We start from the raw sequence: 17,767 nt of genomic DNA on the forward strand, positions 1-17,767 counted from the left end.
ACAATGTCATGAGCCTTTCTACATAATTTAAGTCCACAATTAAAATATACAAAATACTCTATTCCAAAATGTTTCAATTTATTCATTTCCCCACAAAAATCCTTTTTCTACAACAGGATACTGTACCTTAATTTCTCTTTTAGAATTTCAACGTCACTTTTATATAGATCACACTTTTCCTGTAGCTTTTTATTTTCTTTTTCACAGTTAATTAGATTTTTCTCTAATATTTCTTCTTCAGCTTGAACCTAAAAATAATAATTTAAGTGTGCACATTAATGTTGTCATAGGTTTTAAGTTTTTTTAAACTAAAAAGTAGTGATTTTTGAAATAACCAGGAGAGTGGAACAAATATTCTACCCATTTAAGTTGCCAACCTTATAGAAAAGGGAGCAAAGTGAACTTCCTGGACAGGGAATGGGATTCTAACTACCCGTACCTGTTTAGAAATGGTTAAGCCTATGACAGAGGGGCAATTGTAAGTGTTCTGGTCTCACACAGACAAGTCAAACAACTCATGCAGGGATTCTGCATGAAGTTACTAAAGGCTAACTTTAGTGCAAAGGTTCCAGAGAAGTAATTTTTGAAATTGTAGCCACAAAATACAATGAAACCACAGTGCAAAATTTAAAACAAAAGCCATGTACCCAGGATGGAACAGTGGGAGTAGAGAACTAGCAGATCTCCCTCACTTCCTTTATTACATCTACCTAACGATAGGGCTTTGCTGAGCAGTTTGAAATTGATAATCCTAAGGAGGGCTATGAAAAAACATCTCTTATATTTGCCTCTCCTTCCTCCATAAAGTCCTCTCTTTCCTCCAGGATACCCACCCTTATCTTCCCCTACAAATTACCTTATTTAAAATCACTTCTATAATATTTCATTCTCATAGGGATCTCCAAGGCTTTCAAACAGTAATCTAGTTAATTCACATTTAATATTTTGGTATTATATGGGACTTTGATTTCTTTCTTTTTTTAATAATATATTTTATTGATTTTGTACAGAGAGGAAGGGAGAGAGATAGAGAGCTAGAAACGCCGATGAGAGAGAAACATCGACCAGCTGCCTCTTGCACACCCCTTACCGGGGATGTGCCCACAACCAACGTACATACCCTTGACCGGAATCGAACCTGGGACCTTTCAGCCCGCAGACCGATGCTCTACCGCTGAGCCAAACCGGTTTCGGTGGGACTTTGATTTAATTTTTATAATAATACTACCGTGTTTCCCTGAAAATAAGACATCCTCCGAAAATAAGACCTATTTACAGGTTTCCTTCTGCGTGAAATATAAGGCATCCCCCCGAAAATAAGGCCCCCCTAGGCTAAACATGAGAGATTTGGTCCACTGATTCTGAAAGAAATGGAGTCACAGAAATTCACCAGGAAATTCAGGAATTGGATTGTTATGATGATGTTCCAGAAGATGATGACATGATTGTCATTGAATAAATGAGTAAATTCTTGATACTGTAGGATTCACAGTTTGTCTGGTTTGTGTTGACAACTACCTTACTACTGTACCGTATACAGGTAATAAATTTCTTTTATTTTCATTTAACAATAAATGTGTACCATATTCTTCTTCATGGAAAAATAAGACATCCCCTGAAAATAAGAGCTAGTGCATCTTTGGGAGCAAAAATTAATATAAGACTCTTATTTTCAGGGAAACAGGTTAGAGGCCCATTGTATGATATTCATGCAAAAATAGGCCTTCCGCCAAAACTGGTTTGGCTCAGTGGTAGAGCGTCGGTCTGCGGACTGAAAGGTCCCAGGTTCGATTCCGGTCAAGGGCATGTACCTGGGTTGCGGGCACATCCCCAGTAGGGGATGTGCAAGAGGCAGCTGGTTGATGCTTCTCTCTCATCGACGTTTCTAGCTCTCTTATCTCTCTCCCTTCCTCTCTGTAAAAAATCAATAAAATATAAAATAAAAAAAAAGAATAGGCCTTCCTTCCCCTGGTTTCGCTCCCAGGCTCCTTGGACCCCCAAGTCCTTGCTCCCTGCCAGAGGACGACTCCTGTAGCTCCCTCCGCCACCTACCTCCTCCTCATAGCAGGTGTCCTGCCCCTCCCAGCACTCTGCACCTGCATATGCAAGTTAACCCACCATCTTTGTCAGGTTAATTTGCATACTCACTCCTGATTGGCTGTGGGTATAGTGGAGGTATGATCAATTTACATGCTTGACTATTATTAGGTAAGATTTCTTTTTTCTACCCTTCTACCTTTCTTTAATTAGAATCATTAACTTCCTGCCTCAATTATCTCAAAATGGAAGTCTCTCATATCAATATCAGTTAACCATACCTCTCTTCTGACCTCAACGATTAAACATCTAACATGTGGCCTTCTTCCAAATAGATTTTATTATTATCTGGTATTACTTGAAGATATCAAATAAATGTAATAAAGCCATTATACTACTATGAAGAATCTGTTCAGGAATCTTCCCTTTGAGAGGCAGAAGTGTGTCCCTTTTAGGGTGGTAGATCCAGGGAAATCAACATAATCTACTGTGCCTTTATTTTCACTAAGGTGATGGGACAAATTTCCTGCTTCTATTTCTATAGCTTCAATTTCTGCTCACTCACCCTCATCTTTCTCTATATTTTATTTTTTCCCTTGTCTCCACTCTTTTCTCTGTTTGGATAAAAAAGTTTCAGCTAATTATTAAAAAATTGTCCATCAATTAGTTAAGGAACATCATCCTTAACTAATATTTATAAATTCTTTATTTCAAAGATCTTATTATGAGTCAGATAAAAATTACTCCCTGCTTTAATCATCCTATCTAATAAAAGTAATATGTAAAAAGACCATCACTCCAACATGCAAGATGGCCACCCCCATGTGGACACAAGATGGCTGCCAAAATATGGCCGGCAGGGGAGGGCAATTGGAGAGACCAGGCCTGCAAGGGAGGTCAGTTTGGGGCGACCAGGCCTACAGGGGAGGACAGTGAGGGGGAACCAGCTATGCAGGGGAGGGCAGTTGGGGGGGACAAAGCCTGTAGGGGAGGGCAGTCGGGGGCAAACAGGCCTGCAGGGGAGGGTAGTTGGGGGAACAAGCCTGCATGGAGAGCAGTTAGGGGCGACCAGACCTGCAGGAGAGTTCAGTTAGGGGCAACCAGGCGGGCAAGGGAGGGCAGTTAGGGGTGATTGGCCAGCTGGGGAAGGCAGGTGGGGTGACCAGGCCTGCAAGGGAAGGCAGGTGGGGGTAACCAGGCCTGCAAGGGAGGGAAGTTAGGGGCAATCAGGCCGGCAGGGGAGCAGTTAGACATCAATCATGTTGGCAGGGGAGTGGTTAGGGGATGATCTGGCTGGTAGGCAGAAGTGGTGAGGGTCAATCAGGCAGGCAGGCAGGCAGGCAGGCAGGCAGGCAGGCAGGCAGGCGAGCAGTTGGGAGCCAGCAGTCCTGGATTGCAAGAGGGATGTCGGACTGCCCATTTAAGCCCAATCTCTAACCAGCAGTCAGATATCCCCCAAGGTCCCAGATTGGAGAGGTTGCAGGCCGGGCTGAGGGACTGCCCTCCCCCCTTTCACGAATTTCATGCACCGAGCCCCTAATAAATACATATATTCTATTTATGTCTCTATTTTTACAGTAAGGACTGTAACACTAAACACTGACTTTGTACAACTGTCTCTTACCTTTTCCAGCTTTTCAGCCACTTTTTCTTTATAATGTTGGAAAGCTTTACTCAGCTCTTCAGCATTATATAGAGCTTCATTCCTTTGCCGTTCAGCTCTAAAGTTTAAAAAAAAAAATTAATAAAAGCAAAGGATGCTCTGCACTGAATATTTAAGTTCCAAAGTAACCTATATTTAATTTTGAGGAATAGAGAGAAACAGATTTCTCTGTACTAAAAAACAAATAAATAAAAAGAGTACTAAGCTTAAACTGCAAATAAAAAATGAAGATTAATAATTTCCTTACTATAGATCCAAGATGGCTCGCCACAGCCGCACACAATTTCAATAAAATACAACTAAAATATAAAATGGACATTACCCAAAACTACAGAAAAGTCGACTGACTGGAAATTCTACAACAAGAAGCAAGGAGAAAACCAGAAGGAAGCGTGGAGGAGCTGTAAAAGCCCAAGGTACAGAGACACCTGGCACGGAGAGGACGGAGCCAGAGAGGAGGGAGGCTGAGTGCCTGGCTGGCGTTCCCAAGTGGGAAGGAGATAAAACTCCGACTGTGTTGGGCCCCAGTTCTGACTGCTCTGAACCCCAGTTCTAGGCCAGACCCCAGGGACCCAGGCTCATCCATAGGGAGCTGGGCTGTAAGGCGGAGCCCCGGGGGAGCGGCGAGAGGAGGTCCCGGAGGCATGTACATTGAGCGCAAAGAAGGGACGGTTGGCTGTGCCGCGGGATTGGCCTGGCGGGAAGGAGACTGGGGCTCCAGACTGCTCTGAACGCCACCTCCAACTCCACTTCCAACTGAACTGAACCCCAATACCGGGCTCATTGGGGGAGAGCATAGACTGTTTGGCAGCAGGCGAAAATCGAGGGAACCTTTCTATCAGAGGTACTTGCAGCCAGTACTTTAAGGACCCTGAGACCCAGGAACCGCATAGGGCGGGGCTGACGGAAGCCGAGGCTGTAGGCTCCACCCTGAAACCCCATCCCATCTGTAGCTGCGAAATTCGACAACAAAATAGATCACAAACGAAAGAAATGGAGAACAAAAAGCGACTGGATATAGAGTTCAAATCTATGCTTATAAGGTTCTTCAAGAATTTCCTAGAAAAGGTCGATAAGACCTATGAGGATATGAAAAGGAATCAACTAGAATTAATAAGGAATCAACAAGAAATGATAAGGGAACAACAAGAAATAAAGAATACATTGTCTGAAATAAAAAATATTATACAGAGTCCTAAAAACAGAATGGAAGATCGCAAGAATCAAGTCAAAGTTTTGGAACATAAAGAGCCAGAAGACACTCCTCCGCAAAAGCAAGAAGGCTAGAGAATCCAGAAAATTGAAGATACTGTAAGAAACCTCTGGGACAACTTCAAGCGAACCAACATCAGAATTATGGGGGTCCCAGAAGATGAGAGAGAGCAAGATATCGAAAACATACTGAAAGAAATAGTGACAGAAAACTTCCCCCACCTGGTGAAAGAATTAGACTTACAATTCCAGGAAGCGCACAGAACTCCAAACAAAAGGAATCCAAAGAAGACCACACCAAGACACATCATAATTAAAATTCCAAGAACAAAAGACAAAGAGAGAATATTAAAAGCAGCAAGAGCAAAGAAGATAGTTACCTATAAAGGAGCACCTATACAATTGTCAGCTGATTTCTCAACAGAAACCATGCAGGCCAGACGGGAATGGCAAAAAATAGTCAAGGTGATGAATAGCAAGAACCTACAGCCAAAGATAATCTACCCAGCAAAGCTATCACTCAGAATCGAAGGCCAGATAAAGAGCTTCACTAATAAAAAAAAGCTAAAGGAGTTCATCAACACCAAACCAGAATTATATGAATTTCTAAAGGGGGATCTTTCAGAAGAGAAAGTAAATAAAGATAAAAATTATGAACAACAAATACGTAACTATCAACAAGTGAATCTAAAAACCAAGGAAATTAAAAAAAAATCTGATGAATAGTATTAACTGTTGAATATAATAGAATCAGAGGTATGGAAGGGGAGTGAACTGACGATTCTTGGGGAAAAGGGGAGAGGGGGATGTGGGAAGACACTGAACATAAACTGTGCACCTATGGATGAGGACAATGGGGAGAGGGGAAAGGGCAGAGGGTGGGGTGGGAACCTGGTGGAGGAGAGCAATGGTGGGGGGGGGGAAGGAATATTTGTAATAATATGAACAATAAAAACTTATTTTTTTTAAAAAAAGGTCTACTACAAAAAAAATAAAATGGTTCCACTTTTGTCAATTTTTCACATAAAAAAATAATAATTTCTTTACTATAAGGGATCAATATAAAAAATAAAATGTAACAAAATGTTTATATACATACTCTAAATCATACATACATTCTTATGTGTTGGCAATATTATCCCCTCAATCCAGAAGATAGACAAGAGAAGTAGCCTGAGGCTGTATGATAAATTATCATTTAACTGCCTAGTGTATTAAAAATACTCGGCAAATCCAGTGACCTTTACAAAGATCAGGTAAATTTTCAAAAAGGTACTTCAAGAGATAGTAATTTTTATTGATACAGATATAAAAATCTGAACAACAAAATTCAATCACTACCCAGCATTGTCTTAAGCCCAATTACTACCTCTTAGCTGACCCTGACCTTTCATCATATCGATACTTCTCACATTGAATTGAGACTATTGGGCTGGAACTTGGTCAATTTCCTATCCACATCTAAAACTTTCCAAGCCCTGACCACGTAGCTCAGTTGGTTAGAGCAGTGGTTGGCAAACCGCGGCTTGCGAGCCACATGTGGCTCTTTGGCCCTTTGAGTGTGGCTCTTCCACAAAATACCACATGCGCACACACATGTACTGTGCGACTAAAACTTGGTGGCCCATGTGCAGAAGTCAGTTTTCGCCTCTCAAAAGAAATTTCAATCGTTGTACTATTGATATTTGGCTCTGCTGACTAACGAGTTTGCCGACCACTGGGTTAGAGCATTGCCCCAATACGCCAAGGTTGTGGGTTTGACCCCCAGTCTGCGCACACATAAGAATCAATCAATGAATGTGTAAATAATAACAAACTCATGTTTCTCTGTTACTATCTCTAAAATCAATAAGTAAAAAACCCTACACAAAACTTTTCTATATTTAAACCCATTCTCATTACATGGTTTCCAGTGTAAGGGAAGTGTAGTGACTCTTTTTCAACGTGATTTCCTTTATCAATACTCTGGATCTTAGCTCTTTCCTTTGAGGAACTACTCTGTCTTCTGTATTTTAGCCTCTTCTCTATTGGCTTACATACTCAAGTGAAAGTAGTATCCCTTATTTCCTAAATATGTGGTTCTTAAGTCTGAATAGCAACTGTGAATACTGAAGATGTCTATTTGGTTTCAAATTTTCAGATAGAAAAATAGAAAGTGTTTAAACAATAATATTGTACATTTATGTGAAATCTAAGAAAATACATCCTATTTCTTAATTTGCAAAGCTAGAATTCAGAGAGCAAAGAACAGCTGTGTTTCTCACTTAACAAAACAAAATCCCCCCTAATAGTGCTTTTCCTCTGTCATCTTTTTCAAGTCAAAGTTATGCACTTTATAGATATCTACTCCTCTATACCACCAGTTTAAAAAAAAATGTCATATTTCAGCCATACAGAACCATCTGGATATATATTATATATGCATGACAACCCACACTTAATGAATCTTAAATCTGCTGTTCGCTTCATAGAGATTTAGTTGCGTATTTATTTTTAATCCTTACCTGAGACAGACTTTTTTATGATTTGATTTGATTTTTGTTACTCCTCACTTGAGGATAATTTTCCATTGACTTTTAGGGAGAGTGGAAGAGAGAGGGAAAGACAGAGAAAAACATATCGATTGGTTGCCTCCTACATGAGCCCCAACCAGAGGCCTGGGTCAGGTAAGAGCCTGCAACAAAGTATGTTCCATTGATTGGAAATAAATCCGGGACCCTTTGGTCCAGAGACCAACAGTCTATCCAGAGAGATAGAGAGATAGAGAGATAGAGAGAGAGAGAGAGAGAGAGAGACTTACCCTGACCAGGAATTGAACTTATCATCTTTTGTTGTATGGGACGACACTCCAATCAACCAGCCACACAGGCCAGGGAAGACTTTATCTTTTTTATTTTAAGAAAGCAAAGTCATTTCAGAGTTGAGGTCCTATCCTTGTGAGTCTTTTCAAAATGCCATTCCCCTGACTTCTTCCACAAAGGTAACCCTAGAATCACTGTGTGTTTGTTTTTAAATTACAAAACATTTTAGAAGAGGGTGGAGGCAGAAAGGGGTCCTAATATATGGTGGCAGGAGAAGATCTGACTTTGGGTGGTAGGCACATGGTGCAATATACAGATCTTGTAACATAGAAACCCACACCTGAAACCTATATGTTCATGTTGACAAATGTCACCACAATAAATTTAATAAAAATAAATATATAAATAAAAGCACTAAAATGTAACATTAAAAAAACATTTTGTATATAATCATATATATATATATATATATATATACACAAAATAGTACCTTATAATTCATCTATTTTGTATATATATTCATATACAAAATAGTACCTTATAATTCATCTATTTTAAGAGACAGATTGTTTTCATATTTTTAACTTCTCTAAGATTGACATGTATTTTACAATTGATGACATCTCAGTTTCATGGTGATATTTTTTCTTTGTGATTATAAAAAAATGGTATACCTTAAAATCTGTGTAATCTTACATTTGATAAAATATCAGTCTTTTTTCATGCTTTTATACTTCATACAAATGGCATCACACTGCCTGTATCCTACTGCAAATTGCTTTTGTTCAATATCATTTAAGACCTATCTATATTCACCTATATGTCTACAATTCATTTTTAAAAATTTATGACATAATATTCCATGTATAAAAATACTGTAATTTATTTACCCAGTTCAGTGATAGACATTGAGGGGGTTTTTCTCAGCTAATACAAACAACATTGCAGTGAACATCACAATTCATAGTTTTTTGGCAATATGTGTGCGAATTTCTTTAAGATAAATACTAGGAACAAAATTGCTAGATTTTTTCCAAGTTATTTCAAAATTGAAGATACTATATAGGTGAACGTTCAACTTTATTTAATCTTTTTTTTTTTAATTTTCACATGAGAATATTTAGAGAAAGTAGAAGGGAGGGGGGTAGAGGAGGAGAGGGAAAGGGAGGGGGAGGGGGAGGGGGAGGGGGAGGGGGAGAGGGAGAGGGAGAGGGAGTGGGAGAGGGAGAGGAAGAGCGAGAGGGAGAGGGAGAGGGAGAGAAACAGCAATGTTGGAGACACACATGGATTGGTTGTTTCTTACATGGGCTCCAACCAGGGCTGGGGATCATACCTCCAACCCAGGTACATGTCCTTGACTAGGAATCAAACCCAAGAACCTTCTGTGTGGGGGCTGATGCTCTAACCATGCAGCCATACCAGACAGGTATGGCTGCATGGTTTGAGCAGCCATACCTGTCTGGTATGGCTGCTATAATTAAATCTTTTTGGCAGGGGAGTGGTTAGTACAGCAGCTGTACCAATTTACATTCCCAAACAGAAATGTGTATGAGTTTCTGTTGTACCACACCCTCACCTACACTTAGAGAACCAGAAGAGGATAATAAAAATAATAACTTATTTAAGCATCCCAACAACCGAAAACTTTCCTAATTTTTATCATAAATTCCTCAATGGTCTATGAGGAAGGCTTGTTTTAAATTTCCAAACATACATGACCTGGGAGATTATATTCCAACTTAACTGTACTATGATCTGAGAAGCTGATATGTGTGACATCAATCTTTTGGTGTTTATTAAAACTCGTGTTTTCTGGCATAGTGAAGTAGGTAACAGATTATAAATGTCCTAGAAGTACTTGAAAGAATATCATTTCTCAAATTGCTGGGTTAGAGTTCTAGATAAACATCCACTAGATCAAGACTTGTAATTGTCATTCAATTCTTCAACTTTTTATTTATTTTGTTGTTTAATCTAATAATTCCTAGTAAATGTATAAAAATGTTCCCCATATAAAATTTATTCACTTCTACTTGAAATTTTATTTTCTTTATATATACTTGGACTAAATTATTAGATACATGCAAATTTAGAATATAGCTTTTTCCTTTAGTGTTACTTAAACACAAATGTATTATATGAATTATTTTTAACTCTAACAATGCTTGTTGCATTTAAATCTATTCGGTGTGATTTTAATATAGCTATATCTACTTTGTTTTGGTGACTATTTGCCTGAGATATTTGTTTCCATCCCTCTGCTTTAAACTTTTCTGTGTTCATATATTTTAGGTGTATCTTTTATAAACAGCATAAAGCTAAACAATCTCTATCTTTATACTGGCTTTTTAATCCACTATAATGAATCTTTATAAACCCCAAAAAATATATTTGCAGAAGTTTAAATCTTTCAATTTCACAATGCCAATATTTATTCTAATACTTCAAAAAGCCCCAAGAGAATTCATGTCACATCTCTACCTAAAAATCTCAATTGCCTATTTATGTTTTCCAGGTTAAAATGCAAATCCTGCCGGGACTGGTTTAGCCCAGTGGATAGAGCGTCGGTCAACCTGCGGACTGAAAGGTCCCGGGTTCGATTCCAGTCAAGGGCATGTACCTTGGTTGCAGGCACATCCCCAGTAGGGGGTGTGCAAGAGGCAGCTGATCGATGATTCTCTCTCATCGATGTTTCTAGCTCTCTATCCCTCTCTCTTCCTCTCTGTGAAAAATCAATAAAATATATTTAAAAAAATAAAATAAAATAAATAAATAAGTAAATAAATAAAATACAAATCCTTTGGCATAACACACAAAACCATTTACAGTCTGGATCAAACCTGTTTTCCTTGCCTCATTTCCTATTACACCTACCCATTTGTACTTATAAGTATATAAAATTCCTCAGTATTCTTCAGCAATGATATTCTTTAATATTTCTATTAGAGGCCTGGTACACAAAATTCAAACACAGGTAGCGTTCCTAGGCCTGGCTGATCAGGCTCGCCGCCTCCCCACCTCTGCTGCTGCCATTGCCGGCAGCACAAGCTTTAGCCAGCCCTGGTTATATGAGCCTCAGGTGGCCCTGGGCGGCTGGGCAACTGCCATCTGAGGCTTGCCTGCACCTTGGGTGTCAGCTGAGCAACCACCATCCGAGGCTTGCCTGCACCCAGCTGACCCTGCGTGGCTGAGAGCGAGTCCGGCCACACTGTGTGCCTGCCGCCCCCCTGGCTGGGCTTAAAGGGCTGTGGGACTCCAGAGGCAGATGCAAGGAGCAACAGGTCCAGCCACACTGCATGCCTGCCACCCCCCTGGCAGGGCTGAAAGAACTGGGAGACTCCGGCAGAGCTGAGGGGACTAGGCACTACCATCTTGTGGCTATGGGTGCTGCCATCTTTGTGACCACGTGACAGTCAATTTGCATATTCCCTCTTTATAGGACTAGAGGCCCAGTACACAAAATTTGTGCATGGGGGGGGGGGGGTTTCCACTCAGCCCAGCATGCACCCTCTCCAATCTGGGATTCCTCTCACAATCCAAGACTGCTGGTTCCCAACTGCTCGCCTGCCTGTCTTCCTGATTGCCCCTAACCATTTCTGCCTGTCAGCCTGATCACCCCCTAACCACTCCCCTGCCAGTCTGATTGCCCCTAACTGCCCTCCCCTGCAGACCTGGTCACCCCTAACTGCCCTCCCCTGCAGGCTTGATCACCCCCAACTGCCCTCCCTTGCAGGTCTGATCCCTCCCAACTGCAATTCCCTGCTGGCCATCTTGTGTCCACATGGGGGCAGCCATCTTTGACCTTATGGAGGCAGCCATCTTGTGTGTTGGAGTGATGGTCAATTTGCATATAATTTTATTAGATATGGCTAGAGGGTGCACAAGGGTGGGGGGAGGGTCCCTCAGCCTGGCCTGCAAGGATGCCGGTGTCCCGTGCCCCAGCCGACCTCTGGCCAGAGGTCTGTCTACCTGCCCTCCCTCCCTCCACAGGCCAGGGCACATGGGACGCTGGAGGTCATCACCGGGTCAACGCCACCAGCATCCAGCACCTCAGCTACTATGGGTTCTGCCATCTTTGTGGCAGAGTAACAGTTAATTTGCATATTGCCCTTTTATTAGATAGGATTAAAGACCTTGTGCATGAAATTCATGCACGGGAAAGCGGTGTCCCTCAGCCCCGCCTGCACCCTCTCTAATCCGGGACCCTTTGGGGGATGACTGATTGCTGGACATCCCTCACTCAATCTGGGACCGCTAGTCCTAACTGCTCACCTGCCTGCCAGCCTGACTGCCCCTAACTGCCCTCCTCTGCTGGCCTAGTTGCCCCTAACCACCACTGCCTCGGTCCCCACCATCATGGCTTTGTGTCGACAGACATCCAGATGGATGTCTGGAAGATGTCCAGTCTAATAGCATATTACCCTTTTACTAATATAGATTAATATAGATTATACAACATAAGCTTTATGGTAGAATTGCATTAGTAGAAATGAAGAGACATTTCTTTTAAAAAATGTATATTGGTTTAATGTGATTCAAATCAACGTGTTTATAATAAAATCAAGTCTTTAAGAATAGGATTGCTTGCCCTAGCTGGTTTGGCTCAGTGGCTAGAGCTTCAACCTTGATTCTGGTCAAGGGCACATGCCTGGGTTGCAGGCTCAATCCCCAGTAGGGCACGTGCTAGAGGCAACCAATCAATAATTCTCTCTCGAAGAGCATAGTGATTTTAACTATGAATGTAACCAAAGTCTCCAATGATTCTTTCAGCTGGGTGGCCTCTGGGCTGGGTGCAGCATGGCCACTCCTGACGGGGGCTATTCCGTTGGGGGTTGCGAACAGTGTGCCTGTTCGCAACCCCCAGCTGAGGCAGCCTCTGGGCTGGGCAGCACCGCACACGCCCCTGCAGGTGGCCACTTCCACCGGGGGCTGCTCCCAGGCCAGAGGGTGAGGCTTGCCTGCTCATGACCCCTGGCCCGGCAGCCTCAAGGCTGGGTGGTGCCCCCACCAGTGGCCACTTCTGCTGGAGGCTGCTCCCAGGCTGCACCTGACTGGTTGTGACTATTAAGCACCTGATGGGTTGTGACTAATTAGCATACCTGGGCTAATTAGCATATCCCTCTTTTATTATATAGAACTAGGGGCCCAATGCACAAATTCGTGCACCTTGAAAGGAATTGTGGGTCACAAGGCTGCAGTGGGCACAGGGGCAGGTCTTGGCCCATCCTCCACACTCCACCCAGCCCCTCCTCCCATAGCCCCTGGTCTTTTGTCTGCCGGCAGCCCTGTTCCCACCACCACTGCTCCCATGCGCTGACGGCATGGAACGACTGGGGCTGGCACCGGCAGTGGGTACAAACAGCTGCTGTTGCCCCAATTGCCCCTCAGGAGCAGGGGGAGGTGGAGAAACCCTCAGGGGCAACTGGGGCCAGCAGCCACCGCTCATAACCATTGACAGCACCAAGCGATTGCGACTAGCACCAGGTGCCACAGCAGGTACAAATGGCTCCTCTAGTGCTGGCAGTAGGTGCAAGCAATGGCTCTGGCTCTGGCAGCCACTGCTAGTGGGGTCATTGGCAGCAGTGGGTGCAAGAGGTGACTGTTGGCCCTGATATCCCCCCAGGAGCAGGATGAGGTGGAGAAGCCCTGAGAGGCCATCAGGACTGGCAGCTGCCCTTCGCACCTGCTGACAGTGCCGACTGATTGGGACAGGTCCCAGGCTCTGGCAGTGAGTGTGAGCAGCAGCTCCAGCAGCGGCAGCAGGTGCAAGCAGGGCTGGCATCGGCAACAGGTGCGAACGCCCGGCTGGACCATGGTGCACAGGAGCAAAGAATTTTCAGTGATCACCAGAGGCTTGTCCCAATGACAGTGATGAACACCCACCATGGTCTGGCACCTCCGCTCACCTGTTCCACCATCTCGCTGAGGTCAATGCCCACCATTTTCCGTGCTCTGCCGCCTGCTGCTAATACCCATCATGTTCTGCGCGCACCCCCTGGTGGTCAGTGCACGTCATAGTGACCAGTTGTTCAGTTGTTTTGCTGTTCAGTCTATTTGCATATTAGGGTTTTATATATATACAAACTAGTAGATGCCTTTGCAGATGCTGTCCAATCTGTGGCCATCCCCACTTATTCACCTTGTGAAAACAAAGTCAATACCTGACCCTAAGAATCATATTAAGTTTTACAGAAAGAACTAGTTGCTCTCCCTTTGTACTTTTTCTTAGCAATATTAGAAAGCTAGTTTTCATAATATTATCTCACTATAATAACCATATGCAAAAACGTTTTTCTGAATAAGTCTAAATTTCAGAATATTTAACCACACAGTTTATTATTATTTTTTAATATATTTTTATTGATTTCAGAGAGGAAGGGAGAGACAGAGATAGAAACATCAATAATGAGAATCATTCATTGGCTGTTCCTTCACACCCCCTACTGAGGATCAAGCCAGGGAGTTGAGCCCACAACTTGGGCACATGACCTGACCGAAATCGAATTGTGACCTCTTGGCTCATAGGTCAACACTCAACCACTGAACCATGCCTGGAGGGCTTTTACCATACAGGTTACACTCAAGATAGGTACATTTGTTACTGTTTATTATTTAAGAGGCACCTAACATATTTTTTTCACTTAATCCTTATATCAAGACAATATTATCTCGATTTAAGATGAGCAAACTTAGATTCAAGAAGGACAGATAATTTTCCCAAGGTAACAAAGCCATTTAGAGGTAAAATCTGGCTATTTAATTCCAAAACCTAAACATTACCACTAAGGAATACTGACAACCAAATATATATTGTAACTGAAACTAGACTAGCCAAATGCTGCTAGGTTTCAAAAGGCTTAAGTAAAAATGCAAACAAATATTTAATTGATTTATGAGAAATTTTCAAAATATACTTTCTTTGTAATGTTATTTACACTATAGTATAAATTTCAAAAATATTTTTAATGTAAAAGATAAAAATACAGATTCAAGATATAAAAGTTGTCATAATTACATTATTACATTATAAAATCTCATTGATTTAAACTAAAAATTTTAAATATTAATTTAAAAGTTAATTGACATTCAAAGTTAATGGTTCCCAGGACTACCTACAAAACTTTTTTAAAACATGGTTTAAATAAAATAGATATTTTTATAGTACTTGTATTCCTTAAGGAAGACTCAAAGACACGTTCTCATGAATTTTATGTACCGTATTTTTCGGACCATAAGACGCACCAGTTTTTAGAGAAGGGAAATGAAGAAAAAAAGATTCTGAAACAAATAGTGTCCTAAAATATTTTATGTACATTAAAACCCAACATCACAGTCATAAACACATGTAATCAACCCTGTAAAGTAAACAGCAGCATTTAGAACCATTTTAGAGCCGGGCAAGCACACAGAGACCACACAAAGCCGGGCAAGTAAAAAAACTTTTTTTTTAAAGTATATGTGTAGGCTATATTTGGACCATAAGACGCAGGGACTTTTTCCCCCCACTTCTGGGGGGGGGGAAAAGTGCGTATTATGGTCCGAAAAATACGGTAAGTCATGCAACTTAATTTCAGATATACGTAAATATCATTACATTGATCATCATTATCAGGCCCTTAGGAATTAATCCCAATCAAGAATGCTAATAACATAAAATTCATACATGAAAATTTTAATAGAAAATGAAAATAAAAAAGGACCCGAAAATTTAAGTTATTCTACTGACAAATTTCTGAAAATTTTTCACTTCAAAACTTACTTAGAATTTTAAGTAGGTAATATTTTTTCCTCTTACAAAAAAATAAATTACTTGCTTTAAAAACACATACCTCTTTCCTTGTTTACTTTGTTCAAGTAAATCCACCTTCAACTTTATACATTCCTCTTGGAACTTCTGCAAAGTTTGTTCCTTTTCAATCACCATTTTCTGACTCTGCTCCAATTTTTCTTCTGCCTCTCTATTAAATAAAAGATATTTTTAAAGGTTATTAAAGAAATCATGCCAGTATGCAAAAATAATTCAATATTAGGAATTCTGTTAGTTTAAACGAGAATTAAGAGAAATGAATATTTAATTAGAGATAGAGAAAAGGCAATATTTATCATTTGCCATCTAGGAGTTTTCGTAAGGAATAAAAAAATGCTTCCATCAAATTATATATATACAGTTTACTAGTATATCCTATTTCATGGTCAGATACTAAAAGTATTATCATATAATTTAGAGACTGGATAAGAATGACTGTTATCACCACTATATTCATGATTCTTTTCCCCTGACAGGTGCAAAAAAGCAAATATAAAAATATAATAAGTACATATATATGGAAGAAAAGACAAAATTTTCTTTTTTTTTTTGTTAATAATAGCATTAGCTACCTAGAAAACCCAAGAGAATCAAATGATAAATTATTAGACTTAATAAAATATAATAAACACTCCAATCTATCCTAGCTAATAAAAGAGTAATATGCAAATTGACCATCACTCCAACACAAATACGGCTGCACCCACCGCTGAGGCCAAGTTGACATAAGGAGCCTTAACGAGCAATCAGCAGGGACCTGAGGCTATGCCCTCCCCCACCCCTGTGGAGCTTAACAAGGGACCTCAAGCTGCACCCCCTACCCATTAGGGCTTGACAGGGTACCTCAGGCCATGCCCCTTATCAGATGGGGCTTGACAGAGAACTTCAGGCCATGTCCCCCACCCCAGCACCAGGCTGGGGGACCTCAGGCCGCACCCCCTGCCCCACTACTGTGCCCTGGCTGGGTGGTTCAGTTGGTTGGGGCATTGTCCCATACACCAAAAAAGGTTTGGGATTTAATTCCATTTCAGGAAACATACGTAAGTTGAAAGTTCAGTCCCTAGTTGGGACACGTATGGGAAGCAACCAATTGATGTTTCTCTCTATATATCTCTCCCTCTCCATTCCTCTCTAAAATCAATAAAAGCAGCATGTCCTCGGGTGAGGATTAATAAATAAATAAAGATGATTTATCCTCATGTTAAAAAACAACAACAGTCCTAACAGGTTTGGCTCAGTGGATAGAGCATCAGCCTGTGAACTCAAGGGTCCCAGGTTCGATTCCAATCAAGGGCATGTACCTTAGTTGTAGGCACATACCCGGTAGAAAGTGTGCAGGAGGCAGCTGATCAATGTTTCTCTCTCATTGATCCCTCTTCCTACCTCTCAGTAAAAAAATCAATAAAATATATTAAAAAATAACAACAACTAAACATAAGATTGCTAGGTCCCACCTTTCACAGTTTGTGATTCAGTAAGTATGCGATAGGATCTGATATTTGAATTTTTAACAAGTTCCCAAATAATGCTAATACTGCTAGTTCCAGAACCACACTTTAAGAATCACTAAAATGAAGCAATGTGCTATTTAGTATGTACATATTTCTTACTTCAAAGCAGAAGAGAAAAAATTATAAGCCTGATTCCATATATTTTCTTTCTTGAACTCCAATAAAGAGAAAGAGAAAAGGTATATTTATCATTTAACATGTAGGAGTTTTAGCAAGGAATAAAAGAATACTTCTATCAAATTATATATACAGCTATGTAAGGCAAGAAATGAACAAGTTAATATTTAATAAAAGCATGTAAATAAGTATCTCAACCTAGATCTAGTCTTTTTTTTCTTTTAATCCCCATATACTGCATGCATCCCGAAGCCAAGAGGAGCTAAGATGTACTTAATACAGATTCAACACATTCTAACATAGTCCATAGTCCAGTACAGATTTTTCGGGGTAGACAAAATTTAACATGATACATAAAAAAGCAGAAGTAGGAAATAAAAATTTTTTGTTGTTGTTAATCCTTACTCGAGGATATTTTTCCATTAATTTTAAAGAAAGTTAAAGGGAGGGGGAGAGACAGAGAAGCAGTGATGTTACAGAAGCACATTGACTGATTGCTTCCTGCACTCGCCCCAACTATGGCCGGGATGGAGCCTGCAACCGAGGTATGTGCCCTTGATCAAAATCAAACCCGAGACCCTTCCATCTATGGGCTGACATTCTATCCACAGAGCCAAAC

The 17,767-nt window shown here is 40.9% G+C and overlaps 1 protein-coding gene across 1 annotated transcript in view; it reads right to left on the reverse strand.

Moving 5' to 3' along the window:
* The window catches only part of CCDC18 (coiled-coil domain containing 18), a 125,974-nt gene that overhangs the window by 95,806 nt on the left and 12,401 nt on the right, over window positions 1-17,767 (reverse strand). Inside the window, exons 5-7 of the mRNA XM_036448023.2 lie at window positions 15,543-15,671; window positions 3,662-3,758; window positions 127-248 (exon numbers count right to left, since the gene is read on the reverse strand). Coding sequence (XP_036303916.1) covers window positions 127-248; window positions 3,662-3,758; window positions 15,543-15,671 — 348 coding nt within the window. The remainder of the gene's footprint in view (window positions 1-126; window positions 249-3,661; window positions 3,759-15,542; window positions 15,672-17,767) is intronic.

This window comes from Pipistrellus kuhlii, unplaced genomic scaffold, assembly GCF_014108245.1.
Source record: "Pipistrellus kuhlii isolate mPipKuh1 unplaced genomic scaffold, mPipKuh1.p scaffold_m20_p_2, whole genome shotgun sequence".
Taxonomy (NCBI): Eukaryota; Metazoa; Chordata; class Mammalia; order Chiroptera; family Vespertilionidae; genus Pipistrellus; species Pipistrellus kuhlii.